This window comes from Peromyscus leucopus, chromosome 19 (genome assembly GCF_004664715.2).
Source record: "Peromyscus leucopus breed LL Stock chromosome 19, UCI_PerLeu_2.1, whole genome shotgun sequence".
Lineage (NCBI taxonomy): Eukaryota > Metazoa > Chordata > Mammalia > Rodentia > Cricetidae > Peromyscus > Peromyscus leucopus.
The window spans coordinates 67820253-67841302 of NC_051079.1; the positions used below are offsets into that span (position 1 = coordinate 67820253).

Below are 21050 nucleotides of genomic sequence, written 5' to 3' on the forward strand. Positions count from 1 at the left end.
ATTAAAATTTTTGTAAAAGAACTCTTTTGGTGGTAACTATTTGAGTGTATTTTGGTTTCTTTTAAAAACAGTTGAAATATCTTTGTAATGTATGCTTTTTTAAAATGCAGTGTTGAGTTACGGGTAACCTCCCACATACTGGGATCATAGATTACCTTTGGCTCAGTTCAGCTTGCAAGGCTGCATTTTGAACTCTCTCTGCTCCATCTGCTTTGGCCGTCTTTTCTGTGTCTTTTTAAATCTGCCCTCTCCTGTGAAGATGCATGCCACTGTACTTAAAGGCTCCCTGGATAGTTCCCAATCTTGAATGGGTCCAGTTCAAGATGCTTAATGCAGTCCCACGTGCAAAAACAAGATCCCCCTACACACACACACACACACACACACACACACACACACACACACACACACACACGACAGCTTGCACAACTGTCAGAAATTAGGGTAAGACATCTCTGGGGGCCATTCTTCAGCCTTGCACTGCTCGGTTGGCTTTCTTCCTTGGGAATTCGAGGATTGGGGTACTAGTGGAGCACCTGGCAAGAACGGAAGGGTCCTTGCACACAGATACTCTAGACCAAGGGCTCAGAACCCAAATATGGTGATGTTAAAAAGCATGTACACCTCTGCAGATGGTACCTTGCCTTACCAGAGACCGCCATGGTGTGCAGTACTGGACCAGAATGCAAGATTGTGTGCACTTATTTGGGCTCCTGGAGGTGCCTCTGGCACATCCTGAGCAGTAAGCCCCGCCTTGTGTGTCCACGGCCCCTGGGATATTCAGGACAAACAAGGTGACCATATGTAACCCCTTAAATGCATCATGAGAGTCGGGGGCGGGGGGGTGGCAGAAAGGGGCAAAGGAATCTTAGAGACTTTGGAGTCGCCGGGGGGTGGGGGTGGGGGTGGAGGTGGGGGAGTGGTTGAGCATGTGCAAAATAGGCACACCTACTTCCCCCTCCCCCAGCCGGGCCATGGCTTCCTTCTGTTTATTCTTCTCCCTCCTGTTCCTTCCTGGTGTTCAGTATTGAGTGTGTTGATCCAGGAAGTGGCTTGGGGGGCTGTGGGCTCTGCTGGAGGGAAAAGCACTTCCTGTGTCTTCTTGGCCCCTGGACAATCGGGCTCCTTTGGAATTGATCTTCTTCGGTAAGTCTTATAATGATTTACCACAAAACGAACCAGCTGGGAAACGGGCACCACCTGGTGAGATGGGTGGGGGGTCAGTTGCGTTCTGGGGGCGGGGCGGGGGCGGGGCAGGGCGGGGCGGGGGCTGCCCTGCTCATGTTGCCCCTCCTCTGCAGAAGGACGACGCCAGGCAGACTTTGATATGTTTCCTATTGTTTGCGGTCACCTTCTCATCTGGCGCCTCATTGCATAGGTCACACCTGACAGGCAGGGCAGCAGGTTCTTCTGGTTCAATTTGCCCAGCCTACCACGGTCCGTCTGAGGTCAGAGACGTACTTGGGAATTCCAATGTTCTTTTCCAGTAAATGAGCACCCGGAGCGGGACTGACCTCACATATGGAGGCTCAGTAATTGTAGCGTGCTGACGCCAGCCCTATAGTCGGTCGTCAGTGAGTGGCTCCAAGCTCCGATCCTGAGCAAGGGTTGTCAGCCCCTCGTAGGATTGTTCAGAGGATTTTAAAGACCTCTAGGATCCAGGGGAGGATGGCGTCCTAGGCCTCCAAGAGCTGGCTACTGTGACAGCTCTTTTTTCAACACCCAGTATCTCATCCTCACAGCTGTTAGTGGCTCGGCATTATTACATCTACATTGTGCCCAGAGCGCGGCGTTAGCTGGAGATAGGTTCACGTGGTCACTTGGCCTGAAAGCGCCTCCCTGTAGAATTTTTCCTAATCTAGGACACACACACACAGCAGAACAGAGCTGAGTGCCCGCCACCACTTCGGTCCTACCCTGCAGTGCGCGCTTTAGGACCCAGTGGGGTAGCCGTGGGATCCTGGAGTGGGCGTGCCCGCCATTGTGACGTCATGGGGCGGGGCTTCCTCTGGCTGGGACTGAGGGACAGAAGGACCGACCAGCGCGGAGTGGTTGGTAAGGGTCGTGGATTCACTTCACTTTGGTTGCTCTTCGCTGTGGGGCGGAGCCTCCCTGGGGAACCTGAGGACTCGGGGTCCAGGTTGCTATGCTTCCCGCTGGGCCACGCGTCCACCCCTCCCCCCACTAGCTGTACCCGTTTTGGGGCGGTGTCACCCCCGGGGCTTTCCGCTCTGGGGCGGTGCACCCCTTGCTTCCCCTAACCCGGGGGGTACGCGCTCCTAGTCTCTGGGAGGCCGGCCAAGGGCCAGGCGCGCATCTCCAGCTCCCCAGCCTTCCTGGGCGCAGGACCGGTCCTGGCTGTGCCGGGAACCCCCGCAGCGCGCCCCTGGGATCCTGGGCTTCGGAGGCTGTGGGTGCAGAGCGCAAAGCTCCCAGGCCCTGCCTAGACTCCAGGTCTGGCACAGGTGCGTCTTGGTCCAGCTCCTGTCAGCGCTTTACCTTTTGTTCCCCGTTCCAGGTCGGGATGGTGGCTGACTGCGCAGGATAGTGGCGGCCATGTGGAGGTGACAGTCAGCCTGTGGACTCAGGGAGCGCAAAGGAGCTTGGACCAGGTGGACGCCGCTGGCTGGCAGCGCGGCCTCGGTGCTGGCGATGGAAGCGGAAGGTTTGGGTTGGCTTCTGGTCCCGCTGCACCAGCTGGTTTCCTGGGTGGCCGCTGGGGCCATGGTCTTCGGAGGGGTGGTGCCATACATCCCTCAGTACCGAGACATCCGGAGGACTCAGAACGCCGACGGTTTCTCCACCCACGTGTGCTTGGTGTTACTGGTGGCCAATATTTTACGGATACTCTTCTGGTAAGTTCAGGACTTTCCTACCCGGGAGCGCTGCTGGAGAGATGGCTTTGTTCTTGGGGTTTTCAAGTGGCAGCTTGGAGCTGTCTTCCCCTGAAAGACCTCGGGAAGAACAGACGCGTATGCTTCGATGGTGTTGAGTAGCCTGAGCTGTTACTGAACTTACTAGGTTTCGTCATTTCCAGGAAGGTTGGCAGGGCTGGAGCAGAGAGTCAAATATCTCCAGATCTGCTCTTTCATTTACTGGAGCTTACCTTTGTCTGATACACCCTGAGGCCTTTCTCTGGGCATAGTTCCTGAATCCCTCCCTGCCTTTCCTTTCTAGTGTGTGGAGTGGGGTGCCAGGGTGAGAAATTAATAAAGTGAGTTAGTAACAGGATCTTCTCCAGGCTCGCCTGTGGGGAGAGCCTCTGCTGTCCTTTCTCCCTGGCTTTTGTTTTTGTTGCTGTTATTTATTTAGAAACAGGGTTTCCTGGCTGTCCTGTAGACCAGGTTGACCTTAAACTCACAGAGGTTCTCTTGTCTTTGTCTCCCGAGTGCTGCCATCAAAGGTGTGTGCCACCACCCCCCAGCTTCTCCCTGACTTCTTTTTTTTTTTTTTGGTTTTTTCGAGACAGGGTTTCTTGTGTAGCTTTGCGCCTTTCCTGGAACTCACTTGGTAGCCCAGGCTGGCCTTGAACTCACAGAGATCCGCCTGCCTCTGCCTCCCGAGTGCTGGGATTAAAGGCGTGCGCCACCACCGCCCGGCCTCCCTGACTTCTTATGTGGCTTGGGTTTTCTCAGGTAGGAAGTCAGACTTTCCTCATAATACTTAGGTGGAGTCTGTTTTTAGTCCTTCTTGGGCCAACTTCCTCTCATTTTCATTTGCATTCTGCCGAGGAAGTTGAAATTAATTTTAATAATTCTTGAAACCGTACATACATGAGGTTGTTGTTGTTGTTTTGAGACAGGATTTCACTGTGTAGCTCTGGCTATCCTGGAGCTCACTTTGTACACCAGGCTGGCTTCAAACTCAGAGATCCTCCAGCCTCTGCCACCCGAGTTCTGGGATTAAAGGCATGCCCCACCATGGCTATCCCATACATACTTGAGAGGATGAATTTTCAGAAGAAAAAAAAAGTCTCCTCACTACATGCTAAATGTCTATAGTTTTCCTTCTGGCCAATTCCAAGTTCTCTGTGCATATACGAAGGTTTTGCCGTTCTCATGAAGGTAGATGCCTGCAGAAGCCAGGGTGAAGGGATCCAGAGAGTTGGTGGCAGAGTTCTTTGCCTTCGACTTGTTGTTGACTGTTTGAAATGACCTGAGTTTTTACTAACTAGAATTAAAATCAATGTATTGATGGGTCAGCAAGACAGCTCAGCAGGTAAAGGAGCTTGCTACCCGCACTGCGTTGTCTCTTCCCCATGGTGGAAAGAGAGGCTCAGCTGCTGCTCACTATCCCCTGACCTCCACACATGCAGAAATAAATGCAGTAAGCCTCCACTAAATAAAAACACACCCACTTTGTACAGTTTAGAGTGTTGTCAAAGGTGTCCACCCTGAATTTATGAGGAGAGAGTTCACCCTGCTCTTTGGCATGCTGTCCCAGCATTGGGCCCCTGTGTCCCAGGAGTGGGTTCTTGCCTGGGTCTGTTAGGAGGTAAGCTAGTGAGCTGATTTTGAAATGGAGGAAGTTGGTCACTGTAGCAGCTTAGGAGGACATTACCTTGTGGTTTGTCTTTGGGCCAGGTGACTTCTGAGAAAGGGGTCACTGAGTTCTCACTTTTTTTTGGGTTTTTTGAGACAGGGTTTCTCTGTGTAGCTTTGCGCCTTTTCCTGAAACTCACTTGGTAGCCCAGGCTGGCCTCGAACTCACAGAGATCCGCCTGGCTCTGCCTCCCGAGTGCTGGGATTAAAGGTGTGCACCACCACCACCCGGCCATCACTTTTGTTTTTAAAAAGTTGGGAAGTTGGGGGCGGTGGTGGCGCACGCCTTTAATCCCAGCACTCGGGAGGCAGAGCCAGGCGGATCTCTGTGAGTTCGAGGCCAGCCTGGGCTACCAAGTGAGTCCCAGGAAAGGCGCAAAGCTACACAGAGAAACCCTGTTTTGAAAAACCAAAAAAAAAAAAAAAAAAAGTTTTTATAGCCGGGCGGTGGTGGTGCACGCCTTTAATCCCAGCACTCGGGAGGCAGAGGCAGGCGGATCTCTGTGAGTTCGAGGCCAGCCTGGTCTACAAAGCGCAAAGCTACACAGAGAAACTCTGTCTCGAAAAACCAAAAAAAAAAAAAAAAAAAAAAAAAAAAAAAAAGCTGGGAAGTTGCATTTCAAAGATTGCTTCCTCCTGCTTTCCTCTGGGAGGCGGGTGGAGGTCCCCAGCTGGGTTGTCACTATGGCTGGGTGCAGTGAAGTAGCCCTAATTAAATCTAAGTTGAATGGAAGCAGATCCTTCCATATGACCACGCTCATACTGTTGCTCTGTGTGCTCAGGACGGAGCCTTGATTTCAGGCAGGCTGCCCAGTGGAGCCCAGCCTCACTGTTTAGCTTACGGTGGTAAGGATAGGGTATTCACTTTTTGTCTTGAGGAATACATTTTCTCCGAGTACTGCCTAAGATTGGACTACTGACCTGGCTTGGAGCAATCAGAAGTGAGGCCATTTTCCTTGTGTGCCGCAGTGGGGAGGGACACTGGGCCTGGTCCCCTTGCCTTTGTGCTGGGGCCTCTGGGAAGACCTCAAAAACTCCCATCATGGGGGCTTGGTTGCCTTCTGTGGAAGCCAAGCCTTGTTTACAAATGGCCTCTTTAGTAGAACCCATATCCCAAGATGTCGTGGGCCACCCAGGGCTCCTGTGGGCACTGTGCTTAGGGCCTCAGTTTCCCAGTGCATTCTAGAAGATTGTGAGGGAGGAGGGAGCTGAGGGTCCTGGCCCTCCTGAAGGTTTCCATCTGGGGAGTATCTTTCCATATCCTCGGAGCATGAAAGCCAGAGGTCTGGACAGTGTCTGGGACTCTGCTGCCCATCGATAGAGACACGGATGCTCCAAGGTGCTGTGGCGATTCTTCTGCACTGCTCCATAGAACCTTCCACGGCCCCAGTCTGGTGTCCCTCCCAAGGTTTCACAGCTCGGCATCCTCTCGGAGGTCACATAGCCCAAGGCTGCAATGTCTGCGCTTCAGTGGAAGCAGTTCCTGGAACACACACCCCTTCCCTGTTTACACAGCTTCCCCAGGGAAGAGAACAGGTCCTGAGTGTGGCCGACTCCAGATGAGATGGGAGCCCTCCAACTATGAAAGTTAGAACCTTCAGCAGGTTTCCAGCACTGACTGGGACACAGACCTCACCTCAGCCCTCATTGGAGGTTTAGTGCGCAGTATTTTTTTTTAAAAGGTTGGACAGTCTTTCAGGAAGAGACTGATTTAACTGTGCAAACCTAGGGATTCTGAAACGTGTGAAACTCTCAAGCCTTTCTTTCTTAGAATCCTCATCATATTATAATGAGGTTAGTCCTCATCACTTTTAGCAGGCTCTTCACAATGAAATGTGGGTTACAGGATTTTGCATTTTTGATGTTAGGAGCTGGGCTAAGTGATCCATTATCTAATGTTTACAGGCTAAGGTAGGCACTAGAAATAGAGGAGGGCAAGAATGGGGGGATGCCAGCCTGGCGCCAGGTTAGTTCTGGTAGATCTGAGGATGGTGGAGTTCAGTCTCCTCCACTGCTGGCAGCAGGTCTTGGCTGTGAGCTGAAACACTGTATCTGAGGGGCGGTAACATTCTGCTACTATGGTGATAAGTTTCTTTTGATATGTAGGGAGTAGTAGCCATAGAGATATCTAACCTCCTCCAGAGGAGTTTTTCTGTTACTTTGGAAGTTGGAGAGGTTGTCCAGAGAACAAGTTGCTGGACTTGGTCAACCTTGTGCACCCTACTCCAGCACATGTCTCCTCATTTACCAGCTTTCACTCCTATGGGAGTTGTTGGACTCACCATCCGAGCTGTGTGATGACAATCACCAGTTGACCTCAGATGAGTTCTGCTAACCCACTGTCTTAAGCAGGAGAGGAACAACGTTCTTAGATATACTCAGGAGGAGATGGTTGGCATTATTTTGGTAAGAAATGGCACCTTTCTATATCTTCTAAAATGGATGATGTTAAGTGTTGTTTCCTATTTATTTTGTCCCTTATGTCTTTCGGGGTCATGCTTTTTGAAAGTTTGTGTCCTGTTTAAGCTGCCTTTCCATAAATAAAGCCAGCCAAATCCTCAGCTCTGTTAAGTGGTCTGCTCTTTTCTTGTGACCATCAAGCTCATTAAGATTGACTTTGATGTGGCACATGAAAGCTTAAACCTTGACCTTTTTCTCTGTAGTCTTTCTAGTAGCAGGTGTTAGTTTGTCTGTGAAACTGTGCCTTTAGCCTCATGTGGCCCTGAAGTGGCACCTTCCCATGTACCCTCCCCATGTAACCCTCTTGGTGAACAAATTGCCAGCTAGATAGCCAGTGGAAGAACAGTTCCTAGAGCAACTAAGTGTAGCTGGAGGTTTTCCTGTGTCCCGCCCAGTCCGTAGCCACTCAGACCCAAGTAAACACACAGAGGCTTATATTAATTAAAACTGCTTGGCCATTAGCTCAGGCTTACTACCGACTAGCTCTGACACCTGAACTCAGCCCTTTTCTGTTAATCTATATGTTGCCACGTTTTCCATGGCTTTAACTTGTGTGCCATTACATGCTGTTCCCTAGATGGCGTCTCCTAACTCAGCCTTCCTCTTCCCAGAATTCTCCTTGTCTGCTTATCCTGCCTATACTTCCTGCCTGGCTACTGGCCAGTCAGTGTTTTATTAAGCCAGTGTACAAAAGCATTATCCCACAGCAACTAAGGGCTTGATTCTGCCTCCCAGTAATTCTAAGGTTATGATTTACAATTTTCAAGTGAAAATACTGAGGCTCTGAGATGGTGGGTCATAGATGTACAGATCTGGGGGTAGTGTGGTAACAACAGGACCCTGGGGCATACATATCCCAAGAACAGAGCTCATCTGCCCACAGATCTGAGGGTAGTGTGGTAACCACAGGACCCTGCGGCATATCCTAAGAACAGAGCTCATCTGCTCGGGCCAGCTCCGCATCCTAAGTTGTCCCTTTTCTTTGTCTTCCCATCAGCGCCCTAAGCTGTCCTGACCTCAGGCAGCTGCTTAGTCTGTGGAGCTTCTGGACTCCCAGGGGACATTTGGCCCTTGAAATCTGCACAGAGGGCTTGTCCTGGGCTTAGAAGATAGTCTTGGCTTGCCACCCCACAGGAAACCAGGACATGCTCCATTGCTGAGGGGAGCCTCCCTTCAGCATGCCCTCCCTCATGTAACACCTTACTGTTGGCTCTGCTTCCCTGGGCCATAGCACACCCCACGGGGAGCTGTTTCGGGAATGTCCAGAGCTCCCTGGAGGCCCTCAAGCCGGTTAGGATTCTCTTTGACCGGGAATTGTTTGTAGGCACAACTTTCAGGAACTGAAGGTAGCTTTTGGATCAATTAAAGGGTTTGTGTGCTGTGCAAGATGGGACAGCCTTTCCTAATGGAACGCACAGCCTGGCAGCACAGTCTCTGAGATACCAGCAAGCTTGTCTCCCTGTCTCCAGCTCCTCTTTTACAAATTGCTGTCAATGCAGAGTTTTGTGAAATGCATTTATTTTGTAAATTATTTATTTATTGTCAGACCTGGCCTGGAACTTGCTACATAGTCCAATCTAGCCACGGCCTTATGATCCTCTGGCTTCAGTCTCCCAAGTGTGGACCTATAGGCGTGTTTGGTTTTCATCTGTGGATTGCTTTTTAGCAAGTTCCTGGCATAGTAGTAGCCACATGGATGATGGGATAGGATGTGTCCCTGGGCAGGCTTGGTGCTGGCTATGAATCAGCAAGGCTGTTTCCCCCTGTGTCCTTCCTGTGTATGGGCTCTGGAACTGCAGTAACAAGCTTTACTGTCTGCCCTCCTCAGGCCTGGAGGTCACTCCTGTCCCAGGAGACCAGTGTAGTGAGTGGCCGAGGACAGGGACAGAACGCCTGGCACTGTGGCTAGGTTTCCCAGTGTTCAGGAGGAGATGGAGTTGTTGGGCTGCTGTGGATCTTCTCTTGAATTTCACGTGCTAACCACCAGTTAAGGTCTTGGAAGTAACTTTCAAGCCAAACAAACTTGGAGGCTAATTCTAGCCTGCATGTGTGCTCTACAGTGGTGAGGTTAAGGCCGTGTTGGGACCTGCCTTTGGAGATGAGCTGTGTGGGCTTGTCTCTGTGCCACAGCCGGATGGTGTTCTGCTCTGTCTAGGGTGTGATTCCCCAGACCTTGTTGGTTGCTGAATTGCAGTTCTTCCCTCCAAAGCTGATGGCCCAGTTGATAAACTTTTCAACACTAGTGGAAGCCACTAGAGTGGTTGGGGGAGGGAAGGTGGCCCTGGGCTAGGAGGCCTGGGGTAGAGGAAGGGTCTTTGGTGGGGTGTCCCTGACTGCCTCCTCTTCTAAGTGGAGGATGTATCTGGAAATTTGGCACCAGGCTACATTTCCTCTCCAGGGAGGAAGTGGAGCTACTGTGGTCTGGAAATAGTGTCTTGCCTGGTTAAGAATAGATTTTGACTCCAGGACAGTAGGTGTGTAGGGTCCTCTCATACCGGTATGTGGCCCTGGGTGGGTGTCTGTGACTAGGTCCCAGAGTTCATGGAGGGGAGACGTGGCTTTGGAAAAGCCTCATTTGGGCACGGTGTTCCAGGTGGTCTGCTGAGTCTGACCTGGGTCACCTGGCCCTCCCCCATTCCAGCCCAGTTCCACACGGACCCTGGAAGAGGAGGCAGCCCGTGCTAGGGCTGTGATGTGCTGGAGACCCTCCCCTGGACTCCTTTCCAGGATGCAGCTCAGGCTCTGGTTGAGGAAGGGCCGTGGAAGTGCCGGCAGGGCCTGGCATCTGCTTCCTTCCTGATGTGGGCTCTCTCCCTCCCTCAGGTTTGGAAGGCACTTCGAGTCCCCACTCCTGTGGCAGAGCATAGTCATGATCCTTACCATGCTGCTGATGCTGAAGCTCTGCACCGAGGTCCGAGTGGCCAACGAGCTGAACATCAAACGCCGCTCCTTTGCAGGTGGGTGTGTGACGTCTCCCAGAAAGTCTTGCTGAGTCCATAGACAAAACTTAGCTCGTGTGAAGCAGCAAAAACAAAAACAAAAACAAAAACAAAAAACCACTTTAGTGTTATCTAGGCCACTTTCTTCTCACTAAATGGCGGTTATCTGTAACTGATAGTAGTATTTTCTGTGTTGTAAAAGACTAACCATCTCACAGTTTGAAACAATTAAGAATGTCTTTCCTGGAATCTGGGTGAGGTTCTAACTCCTCTTCCTGGCACTTTTGTTCACATCCTGACGGCGTGTTGTCACAGAAGAACCGGAGAAGCCAGAGTCATTTCTGGGTGCAGCTGCCAGGGGACTGAAGTCCCATCAGTGTGCCCATTAGTCATGTCTCACACGGCACAGTCACCCGCTAAGGTAGAACACACCCAGGGTCTGTGTGTTCTGTGGTCTGAGGGCCTGGAACACAAAACACTTGCTGTTTTGGCCTTCCCTTCACAAAAGCTTTCTGATATAGGACTCTGCAGCCAGTGTTGCCTGGCGGGCTTCTTGGGTGCAGGAGACTTAAAATCTGCCTCCTTCTCCCCCTAATGCTAGTTCTCTTCCTTTTCCTCCCCCTCTCTTTGAGACTAGTTCTGTTTCCATAACTCAGGCTGGCCTTAAACTCTCAATCCTCCTGCCTCAGCCTCCTTGGTGCTGGGAATATAGGCACATGAGCACCACACCCAGCCGAAGTCTTCCTTTATCTTTCCACTAGTGAACTAGCACAGCTCTCCCTTTGCGTTGGTCTGAAAGCGAGCATGTGTTAATCTTGCTTATACAAGTATTTGGTTTCGTGTTTAGTTTGGGGGCCACCATGGAGGTGGTGTCACTACATTTTTATTTCTGATCGTTACTTTCCCCCATCCACAGGATTCTTCTGTGTGTCTGTTTCCACCTGGTTTTAGTAAAACAGGTGATGCCATCCCTGTCATCGTAGACAGTGGTCACACCTGGTTTTGGGGGCAAGGCCTATAAGGATGATAGCTCACGTCCATCTTCTGGCAGGTTGTCATCCATTCTTCCCACTGATGTCATCCCTAATCTCTGCTGGGAATCTGTCTCTTCCCCAACCTCCTGGTATCTTTGTTAGAACGACACCAGTGCTGGTGCTGATATTGAGAATCCTCTCTCTCTCTCTCTCTCTCTCTCTCTCTCTCTCTCTCTCTCTCTCTCTCCTCTCTCTGTGTGTGTGTGTGTCTCGAAAACAGCTGAGGCTTCTCAGGGCTCTGTGTGGTACCATGGGCTTGCTTCTTAGAAGTATGACCTGCCTACCCTTCTTCTCTATGCTCCAAGCTTCCCTATAACAAGATCTGAGCCCCTCTGAGCCTCAGAGTCCCCTTGAAACAGATGCCGTCGTGGCTGCTGGGGGGCGGGGCAGGAGGGTCTTGCCCCATGTTTGTGCCTGGGAATCCTGAAAGGCTAAGGAGAGGCTTGCCATGGGTTTGCACTGTTTCTGGGCTGCAGATACAGGAACAGGGTTGTGGCTTCGATTGCCATGTGTGTTGGCTCTGATGGTGACCCATGTCAGATGATGGCTACAGAAGGTTTGCATGGTATGCCATGCAGCAGACTCAGAGCAGAGTTTTTATTTACTCAGAACCACGTTGTGCTTGTCCCTTTACCCCAGGTGACAGACTGTGCGTGCAGGGAGCTTTCAGAGCATACCGGGGTTGGAAGTGTAATACCACAAGACAGTCTAGATGATAAAGTGTGTGGGCAGTGGAGTCCCGATTGTTCTCTTGTGTGTTGCCCTATATATGCATAAGGCAGTGTTTGCATTTTGGTAACTAGGATTGAGTTAAAATAGTGAATAGCCACAGTTTTCAGGGCTAGGGCTGGGATAGGAATTTTTTTTTTAAGCTGTTTAAGTGCTCTGCTGTACAGCAGAGTTTCTTTTTCTTTTTCTTTTTTTTTTTTAAGATTTATTTATTTATTATGTATACAGTGTTCTGTCTGCACATATCCCTGCAAGCCAGAAGAGGGCACCAGATCTCATTACAGTTGGTTGTGAGCCACCATGTGGTTGCTGGGGATTGAACTCAGGACCTTTGGAAGAACAAGCAGTGCTCTTAACCTCTGAGCCATCTCTCTAGGCCCCTAGGATAGGAATTTTTATCGGGGCCCATTATGGGCATAATATTGACCCTAGGGATGTCCCCCTACTTTAGGAAGGGCCTCTGCAGATGTGATTAATATGTGGGATTCTGAGGAAGAACATGATTCTGAGTCTCCATTGTGGCTAATCTAAAATCAAGGACTGGAGCAAGACCCACCTCATAAACCTGAAGGTCACTGGGCCTCAGACTTCTCTACCTCTGCATAGGGCTGTGGTGCTTGTCTGAGAATTATTATTTTTGTTGCTGTTATTATTTTGTTTTTTTGAGATAGGGTCTTGGCTGTCCTATAACTCACCATGTAGACCAGCCTGGCCTCAAACTCAACAGAGGTGCTTCTGTCTCCCGAATCCTAGAAATAAAGGCACGCATCACCACACCCAGCCAGAGAATTCTTGATATTTACAACTTTAGTACTTTTAGCTTTTGAGTCCAATTCATATTTACAGGGTTTCATGTCTGCTTTGCTCAAGTCACTGGTCCTAATGTATTCCTGAGTGTAGCTTTAATGAAATGTGGGGGTTCATTTTCTGGCATCTCTCAGAAGGAGGAGGAAGGTGGTGCATGAAAAAAACCCAGAAAGGCACTCTGGTGCCAGCCCATGGTCTGGTCTCCTAGTCCTGCAGCTGCCGAGTGCTGGGGCCCAGGAGATACCTCGCTTTCTTGCCAGCAGCTGCATTTTACACCATTTTACACAGAAGGTTGGTGCCTCCTAACAAACCATTGAGCTCCATGCCAGGAATAAATATGGCCTGGTAGCCCTGTGGGCCTCACGAGGCACAGTTCAGGCAAACTGCCTGTGAAAATAATTAATGAAGGGCTAGGAAGAAGGTACCTGCCATCAAGCCAGACAGCGTGAGCCTGATCCTTGGGACCTAATTGGTAGACTGACTTCTGCATGTTATTATCTGAACTTACGTATGCCGTGCCATGCATGTGCGCATACACATATACACAGACAAATAAAGTTTAAAAAGTTGAAAAAAGAGTAATTAGTATAAACTTGTTCATGTGTACCTGAATGTTACCAGTGCACACATGCAGAGGTCAGAGGAGGACATTGAACGTTGTCTTAGGGTTTCTATTGCTGGGAAGAGACACCATGGCCATGCAAGTCTTATAAGGGAAAGTAGTTAACGGGGGCTGGGCTGACGTTTTCAGAGGTTTCGTCCGTCGTCATCATCACGGTGGGACATGGTGGGGTGCAGGCAGACCTGGCGCTGGAGAAGAGCTGAGAGTTCTGCATCTGCAGGCAGCAGAAAAGAAGACAGTGAGCCACACTGGGTGTGGCTTGAGCATGTGAGACCTCAAAGCCCGCCCCCACAGTGACGCCCTTCCTCCAACAAGGGCACACCTCCTAACAGTGCCACTCCCTACAGACCTATGAGGGCCATTTTGTTCAAACCACCACAATGACCAAAAAGCAAGTTGGGGAGGAAAGGGTTTGTTTGGCTTACATGTCCATGTCACAGTTCATCATGTCAAAGGCAATCAGGACAGGAACTCAAACAGGGCAGGATCCTGGAGACAGTAAGTGAGGCAGAAGCCGTGGAGGGGCGCTGCCTACTGGCTTGCTCCTCAGAGCTTTGCTCAGTCTGCCTTCTCATGGAACCCAGGACCACCATCCCAGGGATAGGACCACCTATCGTGGGCTGGGCCCTCCCCCTCAATTGATGTTCCCGCCTCTCAGATGACTCTAGCTTGTGTCAGATTGACATACTAGTTAGGACAAGTAACCTCTATTGCACACTGCCTTACTCCCTTGAGGCAAGATTTCCCACTGAACCTAGAAGTCACCATTTTCTATCTAGGCTGGCATAACCATAGCAGTTTTCTGTGTGTGTTCTGGAGAGCAGAATCCAGGTCCTCAGGCTTGCACAGCAAGTGCCTGTACCCACTGAGCCATCCCCAGCCCTATGAAGACATTTGTACATTGAGATGGGGGCTCTCTATGTAGTCCTGGCTGCTCTGGAACTCACTATGGTAGACCAGGCTGGCCTTGAACTCAGAGAGATCCTCTTGCCTCTGCCTTCAAAATGAAAAGTCTCTATAATATTAGGATAATTGGAAAAATTTTAAGCTTTTATATATTTATTTTTAATGATAACATTGAGTTACAACTATTTAAAAATGTCTTTATCCATGCCTTCCTTGGGAGGCAGCGTTGTGACTTAATGTTCTTGTTTTAAAAAAAAAAAAAAGCTTAAAAATGTTCCAGTTGCCTTAATATTATACACTTTTTATTTTGAAGGTCATTAATTCAATCTGCTAGTTAAGATTAAAAACAACAATAAAAATAAAAAAAAAAAGCTGGGCATGAAGGCTCATGCCTTTAACATGCCTTTAGTCCTAGCACTTGGGAGGCTAACTCAGGTAAGTCTCTGAGTTCAAGGTCAGCCTGGTCTACATAGCAAATTGCAGACCCACCACATGGCTACACCGTGAGACTCCTTTATCAAAAAATTAAAGAAAGTGATCTAAAACATCAAATACATGGTGTGTTGTCTTGCTATAAAGACCACGCAGAGGGGAGGCTCACAGTAGACTTGGAGGAAGACAGAGGAAAGTACGGTAAAATTGACCCCTATTTTTGACTATTTTGAACATTTTGGTACCTTTTCCAAGTTTTTCTTTTACACTCAGTGGCTTATCACAAATTTTGTGTAATTTCCAAAATTGGAACCACACATTCCATGAGACTTTTTTCCAACCTATCTCTGCTCACTTAGAGTGAGGGACTCTCAGTACCGAATCTGGGGGAGGCAGGGACAGGGTGGCCCCACGGGACAGTGTGAAGTCTCTTCCTGCCAGGCATGTCCACTGTGCCTCTGCAGCCTGTGGAGAGTGGGCCTGCCCTGTAGGTTCTGGGTTTGTTTTGGTTTTCAGTTTTTAATTTGTGAAATCACTAACATTTAGGAAGTGGGGAGTCAGTCTAAGGGAGCCCACTTGTGATTAAGCCCACACTGGGAACCCACCCTAGCCCCCTATTTGAGCCCATACCTTGACCCTACCCTGTAGCTGGAGTTTTGCCAGTCCTGCCCAGCCCCATGGACCCCACAACCACTTATAAAATAATCACTCAGAAGCTCATATTAATTAAACTGCTCGGCCATTAGCTCAGGCCTACCATTGTCTAGCTCTTACACTTAAACTCAGCCCATTTCTGTTAATCTATATGTCGCCACGTGTTCCATGGCTTTACCTGCTGCCTTCACATGCTTCTCCCTGGATGGCAGGCTGGCGTCTCCTCTTGGCTTCCACCTCCCAGCCTCTCCTCTCTGTTTGTCCCGCCTATCCCATACTTCCTGCCTGTCTACTGGCCAATCAGTGTTTTATTTATCCATCAATCATAGCAACATATATTCACAACATACAGGACATCCCACAGCACCACTCTGATCCCTGCTAGGGTTAGGACCCAGGTCTGCTCATACTACACAGGTGCTCTGCCATTAAGCAGCATCCCAGCTCAGTCCAGCATGTTTTGAGGCAAACCCCAGACATCATTGAGTTTGTAAATGGTTCAAATGGATCTCAAAACACTGGTTCTCAACCTGTGGGTCAAGACCCCTTCAAGGTGAGTTGAACAACAACCCTTTCACAGAGGTTGCCTGAGACCACTGGAAAACACAGATAATTACATTGCCATTCATAACAGTAGCAAAGTTATAGTTATGAAGTAGCAATGAAATAATTTTATGATTGTTGTGGGGGAAGTCTCCACAATACAAGAAACTGTATTGAAGGGTCTCCACATTAGGAAGGTTGAAAACTGTTGATCTAGAAGCTGGTATAGGAAACAGTCAAAATACCCACGCCATCCATACACACGCACAATTCCATATAATTAATTGGTCGTTTGTTCTGACTTTTGGCTATGTGGCTGTGAGTCAGGGTCTGAGCACAGGCATCCTGTGAGGGCTGGTGGTCTTTTTCCCTCAGTAGTTGGGCCAAGTCTTTGTCTTTTGTTAACATTAATTATTCCTGGTCTGGAACCCCTTCCCAGCCCCCTTTCTCCCTGCACTGTCCACCATGAACTGTGGTTTATCTGTTGGTCTCCAGCTCCATGTGGCTCTCCGGCATTCTGCAGCAACAGCCGGCCAGAGCTGCAGATTTCCGAGGGTCTCCAGGAGGCTCTGTGGTGCATGCTTCCATAGACATCCACAGCAGTGGACGCCTCTCTCTCCTTTTTGCCCTGGAAAAGAATTTTAAAGGTAATTGGATGCAGAGGTTGATTGGCCCCAGGATGTCTTCCTGGGTTTTCAGGACACACTCTTGTCAGGGTTCTTGGCCCCCGAGGAGATCTTTTATCCTTGAGGGCTGCACAGTGTTTGTTCATCTAGAGCACCTCTGGGCAGAGACTCTGTGTCCCCTCACTGAGCTGCCAGGGTCGATTTGTGGAGGAGGTGGAGGTCTCCATCAGTTTTTGCAGTTGACTTCCTAGAAGCTTCGATGGTGCTTTTACACCACGCTGAAGGATGACTTTAGACCTGGCTGGCGGCACGTGATGTGTTCTGCTTGGCTGCTGTTTTAATACTTGCTGGTGCCCTCTTGTTCTGGCCAGTTGTGGGTGCTTGGCTCGTTACTGCACGGATTCTTCCTGCTGAGCCCTTGTGGCGAGACCAGCTGAGCTTCAAACATGCCTCTGCTCTTCTGCCACCTGTGTCCCAACTGTGTTTCTCAGGATCCCAAAGTATTATGTGGGCCATAGCCCATACTGCTTTTATAAGCGAGGATAATGATGTCAGCAATGTGGTTGCTGGAACAGTGGGTGGGTTGGAGGGTTACCCACTCAGGGCTGAGGGATCTTAGGCCCCGTTCTGGCAGAGATGAGCCTCAGAGTCACCATGAGTGGTGCCTTAAACAGATGCTCCACCCGCTGGATATGTGTGTCCATTTGAGTGATTTTGTTTCTAATTTATTCTGTTTTTTTTTTTAAATTTAAATTTTGTTTTATAGTGTATTTTTCATTTTAAACTTCCCTTAGTAGTTATTTGACAAAATTGTGCCTCCGAGTCAGATAGTTGAATGTAGCTGTCTCAACTCTTGGTGCTCAGAACTCTAGGTTGGGACTTTCTAGGGTGGATGGGTAGTGCCTATTTATGGGCCACGGTTTCTTTCATTGTGATGAAATGTTCTAAATTGGTGGTTGTGGTTATTGCCCATCTCTGTGGGTGTGGAAGAGCCATTGAGCTGTAAACCTTACAAGGTAAATTTTTACTGAGTGTTGTGTGAGAGGGTTGCCTTTTCAAGGGCTTCTCTGCTGCTGCTGAGAGTCACAGTAGGAACCTCTGTGTTGAGCCTGCATCCACCCCGGCTCTAAGCTTGGCTCACCTTGGTTCTATAGCCTGAGCTGCCCTGTCCATCCATCCCACCTTCAGCCATTGTCCACATGCACGTGGTGGTCCTGCTCTGCAGACCTGCCTTCCTGAGTCTTGGGAAATGGAGCACACCTGTGTCAGCTGAGTACTTGCTTCTTAAGAACCTCCACATGAGCCCTGGGCCTCATCTTCAGGTCACCCTAAAACTGAAGCCGGGAAAGGAGAATCTGGGCTGTGTGTGCAGTCTTCTGGCCTTAGAAATCACATAGCATCTGAGGATTGGAAAAAATGTGCGTGCATGTGTACACACACACACACACACACACACACACACACACACACACTCTCACTCTGTCACTCAGAGTGAGTTATACTTTCTGATGAACATCCAGCCATTTCCGGGGATCCAGATCCCCAGTGCCTGTGGAGAATGGAACAAATCTGTAGAGATGTGTGATGGCTGCAAATGCCCCATTCTTTTCTCAGCTTGGGACTTTCTCCTGTCTGCCCTATAAACAGCAGTTTCCAACTCAAAGCCTGTTTAGCTGTGAAAACAGGAGACCAAAGGAGCTTCTGGTGCCTAGGGACATTACATGTCCTGCACTTCTCTGTCCTGGGCCACCATTGGGCCTGTGCTCTGCCCAGACTTTGTGCCTGAATGTTCCAGCATGCTCTCTTTCTCTCGTTCTACATTGTGGGTCTTGATCTTTTAATGAGGCGCCAGTAAAATTGGCTTGAATCCTAGCTGGGTGTCAGGAGGTTACACTTCGCGTGGTGCTTGTGGTCTGCTAACCACAGATCTGGTGACAGGACCCGGTTCCTCCTTTGCAGCCCCTCACAGGGAAGAGGTCATCTTCCGTTAGCTTCCAGTTGTTTACTTCCACAGTGTGCTGACAGGAACACAGCCCGTGACCTCACCTCTGTTTCAGCAGATTATACCCAAAAGTCAGAGTCTACCAGCTGCCCCGAGGTGCCCTGGCATGGAGGGCCCTGGGCTGTTGACCTGGTGCGGTGCCAGCAGGAAGTTAAAGCATAACTGTTGATTGTTCCTGAGGTCCTGCCTGTTCTAGGTGAGATGTCTGCCCGGGCAGGCTGAGTGTCTCTGTCATGGCGTCTCTGCACGGTGCCTGCCACATTCACTGTTAAACTGGCTGCCCTTTGGCGGTGGACCTATTGCTGGGTGTGCTCTAAAATAGTCGTACCACGTGGCCTGGAAGAGCATTTCAGCCCCGGATTAACTGTCCTCAATCCCAGGCTGCCTGAGCTTCTAGCAACATGAGAACTGGGGCCTGTCGCACCACGGTAGTTAATGTCCCTTGACTGGAGAAGCGAAGTGAGAACTTGCTGGCTTAGATTTTGGTGGGAATCCCCCCCACACACACACACCCCACCCCTGCCCGCCCACCCATGCACTGTCTGAGGATTTTTATCAGAAGAGGGTAGATTGGAGAATAGTTCAGAAAGTGGATATTTGAAAGCAAAGAAACAAAAATCTTCTGTTCTGCTCTGATGTCTTTGTTGTTTTGTTGTTTGTTTTTTTTTCAGAAATGCAAACAATGCCAGGAAATGCCCACTTATCAGTGTTAAAAAGTCTGTTTTTGTCTCCTTTCTTCCTGTTTTGTTTCTCTCTCTTTTTAAATGTAGCTACAGACAGTAAGGATGAAGAACTCAAAGCCCCCCCCAGGCGGCCCTACCTGGGTACGTACTCCTGAGACCCTCGCTCCACCTCAGCCCTGCAGCCTGCCCCTCCCTCTGTCAGCTTCCATCTGCACTCTCCCGTGACCTCACAAGTTGCTTCACCAAGCATGGCCTCTGTTCACGGCACGATACACTTTTAGCCCACAGCTCTGCTGCTCTCAGCCTGGGATATTTTAGAACCCGCCGATTCCAAGAGAGGGGAGGACCCAAAGGAAAGAAGAATGGGTGCGGAAAATTCAAGATGACGAGCTTTAAACTCATTCCGAGCTAATTCTTCTTGATGGCGTGCCAGTGGAGTCATTATCCCCATTTGCTCTTGAATTGTTCCTTGCTGCTCTGTAGAGGTAGTGCCGGCTTCGACTTGGCGATCGGTGCTGCGGCCTCACCCAGCTGTCGGCTCCGCACCGCTTCCTGGACTGCTTGAGGACTGTCCACCTGAAAGGTCACGTCCCCTGCAAGGAGGGACACCAGTCTGCTTCCTTTCCGGTCTTCCCAGATCACCCTGGCTGGACGGAGACGAGAGAAAAGACGTGCGTGTGCGTGTGCGTGTGCGTGTGCGTGTGCGTGTGCGTGTGAGTGTGCGTGTGTGTGTGTGTGTATGTGTGTGAGTGTGCGTGTGTGTGTGTGTGTGTGTGTGTGTATGTGTGTGAGTGTGTGTGTGTTCCACTCTTGGTTCCCTTGAGGACTTCTGTCTTTCCTCACTGAGTGTCACTCTGTCTTTTTGAAGTTGCCTTTAATGGTTGAAGGGAGCCCCTTGCTATTGTGAGCTGAAGGGGGGGGAGGTTGTGTTGCTGCTGTGGATGGCACTGGCTGGGCCATGTGCCCTGTCTGTGGAGATGATGATTGCGTGAGTCCTGCCTTTCATTCCGTTTTTACGGCGATCGACCTTCGCGTGTTGAGCTAAGTTCCACTTGATGATAGTGTCTGGTGCCTCTTAACTGCTGGATGCCATAGTCAATAGTATGTTGAAGGTTTTTAAGTCCATATTCAAAAAAAGTTTTGGTCTGGAGTCCTTTTATGCTGGCCATGGCTTTGGTTTTAGTATATCCTGAATAGAGGCCTGCATTATTCTGAATACTGGCTAATGAAGTAAGTTCTTAGGTGTTTCTGAAGGGTTGAGCCAATTCCTCTTTAAAATTTTGGTACAGTTACTTGGTAAGGCTGGCTGGACCTGGACTTCTAACAGTGTCAGCCCCACCTGAAGTTCTGAGTCCTCTAGATTTTTCTGTGACTTTCTTTACCCATCTTGGTTCATCTGTACTATGGCTTGGTTTCAGATTCGTCTCAACAGCTGTGGGCATATCATTTTTTTTCTTATTATTTTTTTTTTCTTTTCTGAGACAGGGTTTCTCTGTGTAGCCCTGACTGTCCTGGAACTCGCTCTGTAGTCCAGGCTGGCCTCAACTCACAGAGATCTACCTGCCTCTGCCTCCCGAGTGCTGGGATTAAAGGCCTGTGACACACTGCTGGGCGAGGGCAGACATTTTTCTTGTTCTTCTGGAACCCTTTTTACTTCCCTGAGCACTTGGTCCTGGTCCTTCTTTTATTCCAGCTCTGGTGATCTGAATCCCATCCCCATCCTTTGTTTTTGTTACTCTACTTACAAGTATGTCAATTTTATTGATCTTTTCAAAGAAGCAACTTTTGGTTTTCTTTATCTAGTTTACTTAATTCCACTTTAACTGCCTCACTTCGGCTGGTTGTTTGGTTTTCTGCCTGCTTTTTGCCACAGTTAGCACTTTCTTGTGATTTCTTAACATGGAGGATTATTGATTTTAGCTTTTTTCCTATTGTACTTTGAAATATCTGTGTTTACAGCCATAAAGTCACTCTGCAATGGTGGACAGGCCTCCTGTGTGTATTGGTCTGTTGTGCTTTTTTCTATCTTAAAGTGAAGAAATTTTCTTCAAAATGTCTTCAGTCCATTTACT

At 49.4% G+C, this 21050-nt stretch overlaps 1 protein-coding gene across 5 annotated transcripts in view; it reads left to right on the forward strand.

Moving 5' to 3' along the window:
- Positions 1-1949: 1949 nt before the first annotated feature.
- Slc66a2 (solute carrier family 66 member 2) overlaps positions 1950-21050 on the forward strand; it is a 37922-nt gene continuing 18821 nt past the window's right edge. For 2 of the 5 annotated variants that reach the window (XM_028872002.1, XM_037197218.1), the window contains exons 1-4: positions 1950-2055; positions 2519-2855; positions 9825-9958; positions 19066-19119. In XM_028872002.1, the coding sequence (XP_028727835.1) occupies positions 2653-2855; positions 9825-9958; positions 19066-19119 (391 nt within the window). In that variant the 5' untranslated portion in view covers positions 1950-2055; positions 2519-2652. Of the gene's footprint in view, positions 2141-2518; positions 2856-9824; positions 9959-19065; positions 19120-21050 lie in introns of all 5 variants that reach the window. The other 3 variants (XM_028872003.1, XM_028872005.1, XM_028872006.1) reach the window with 3 other exon arrangements.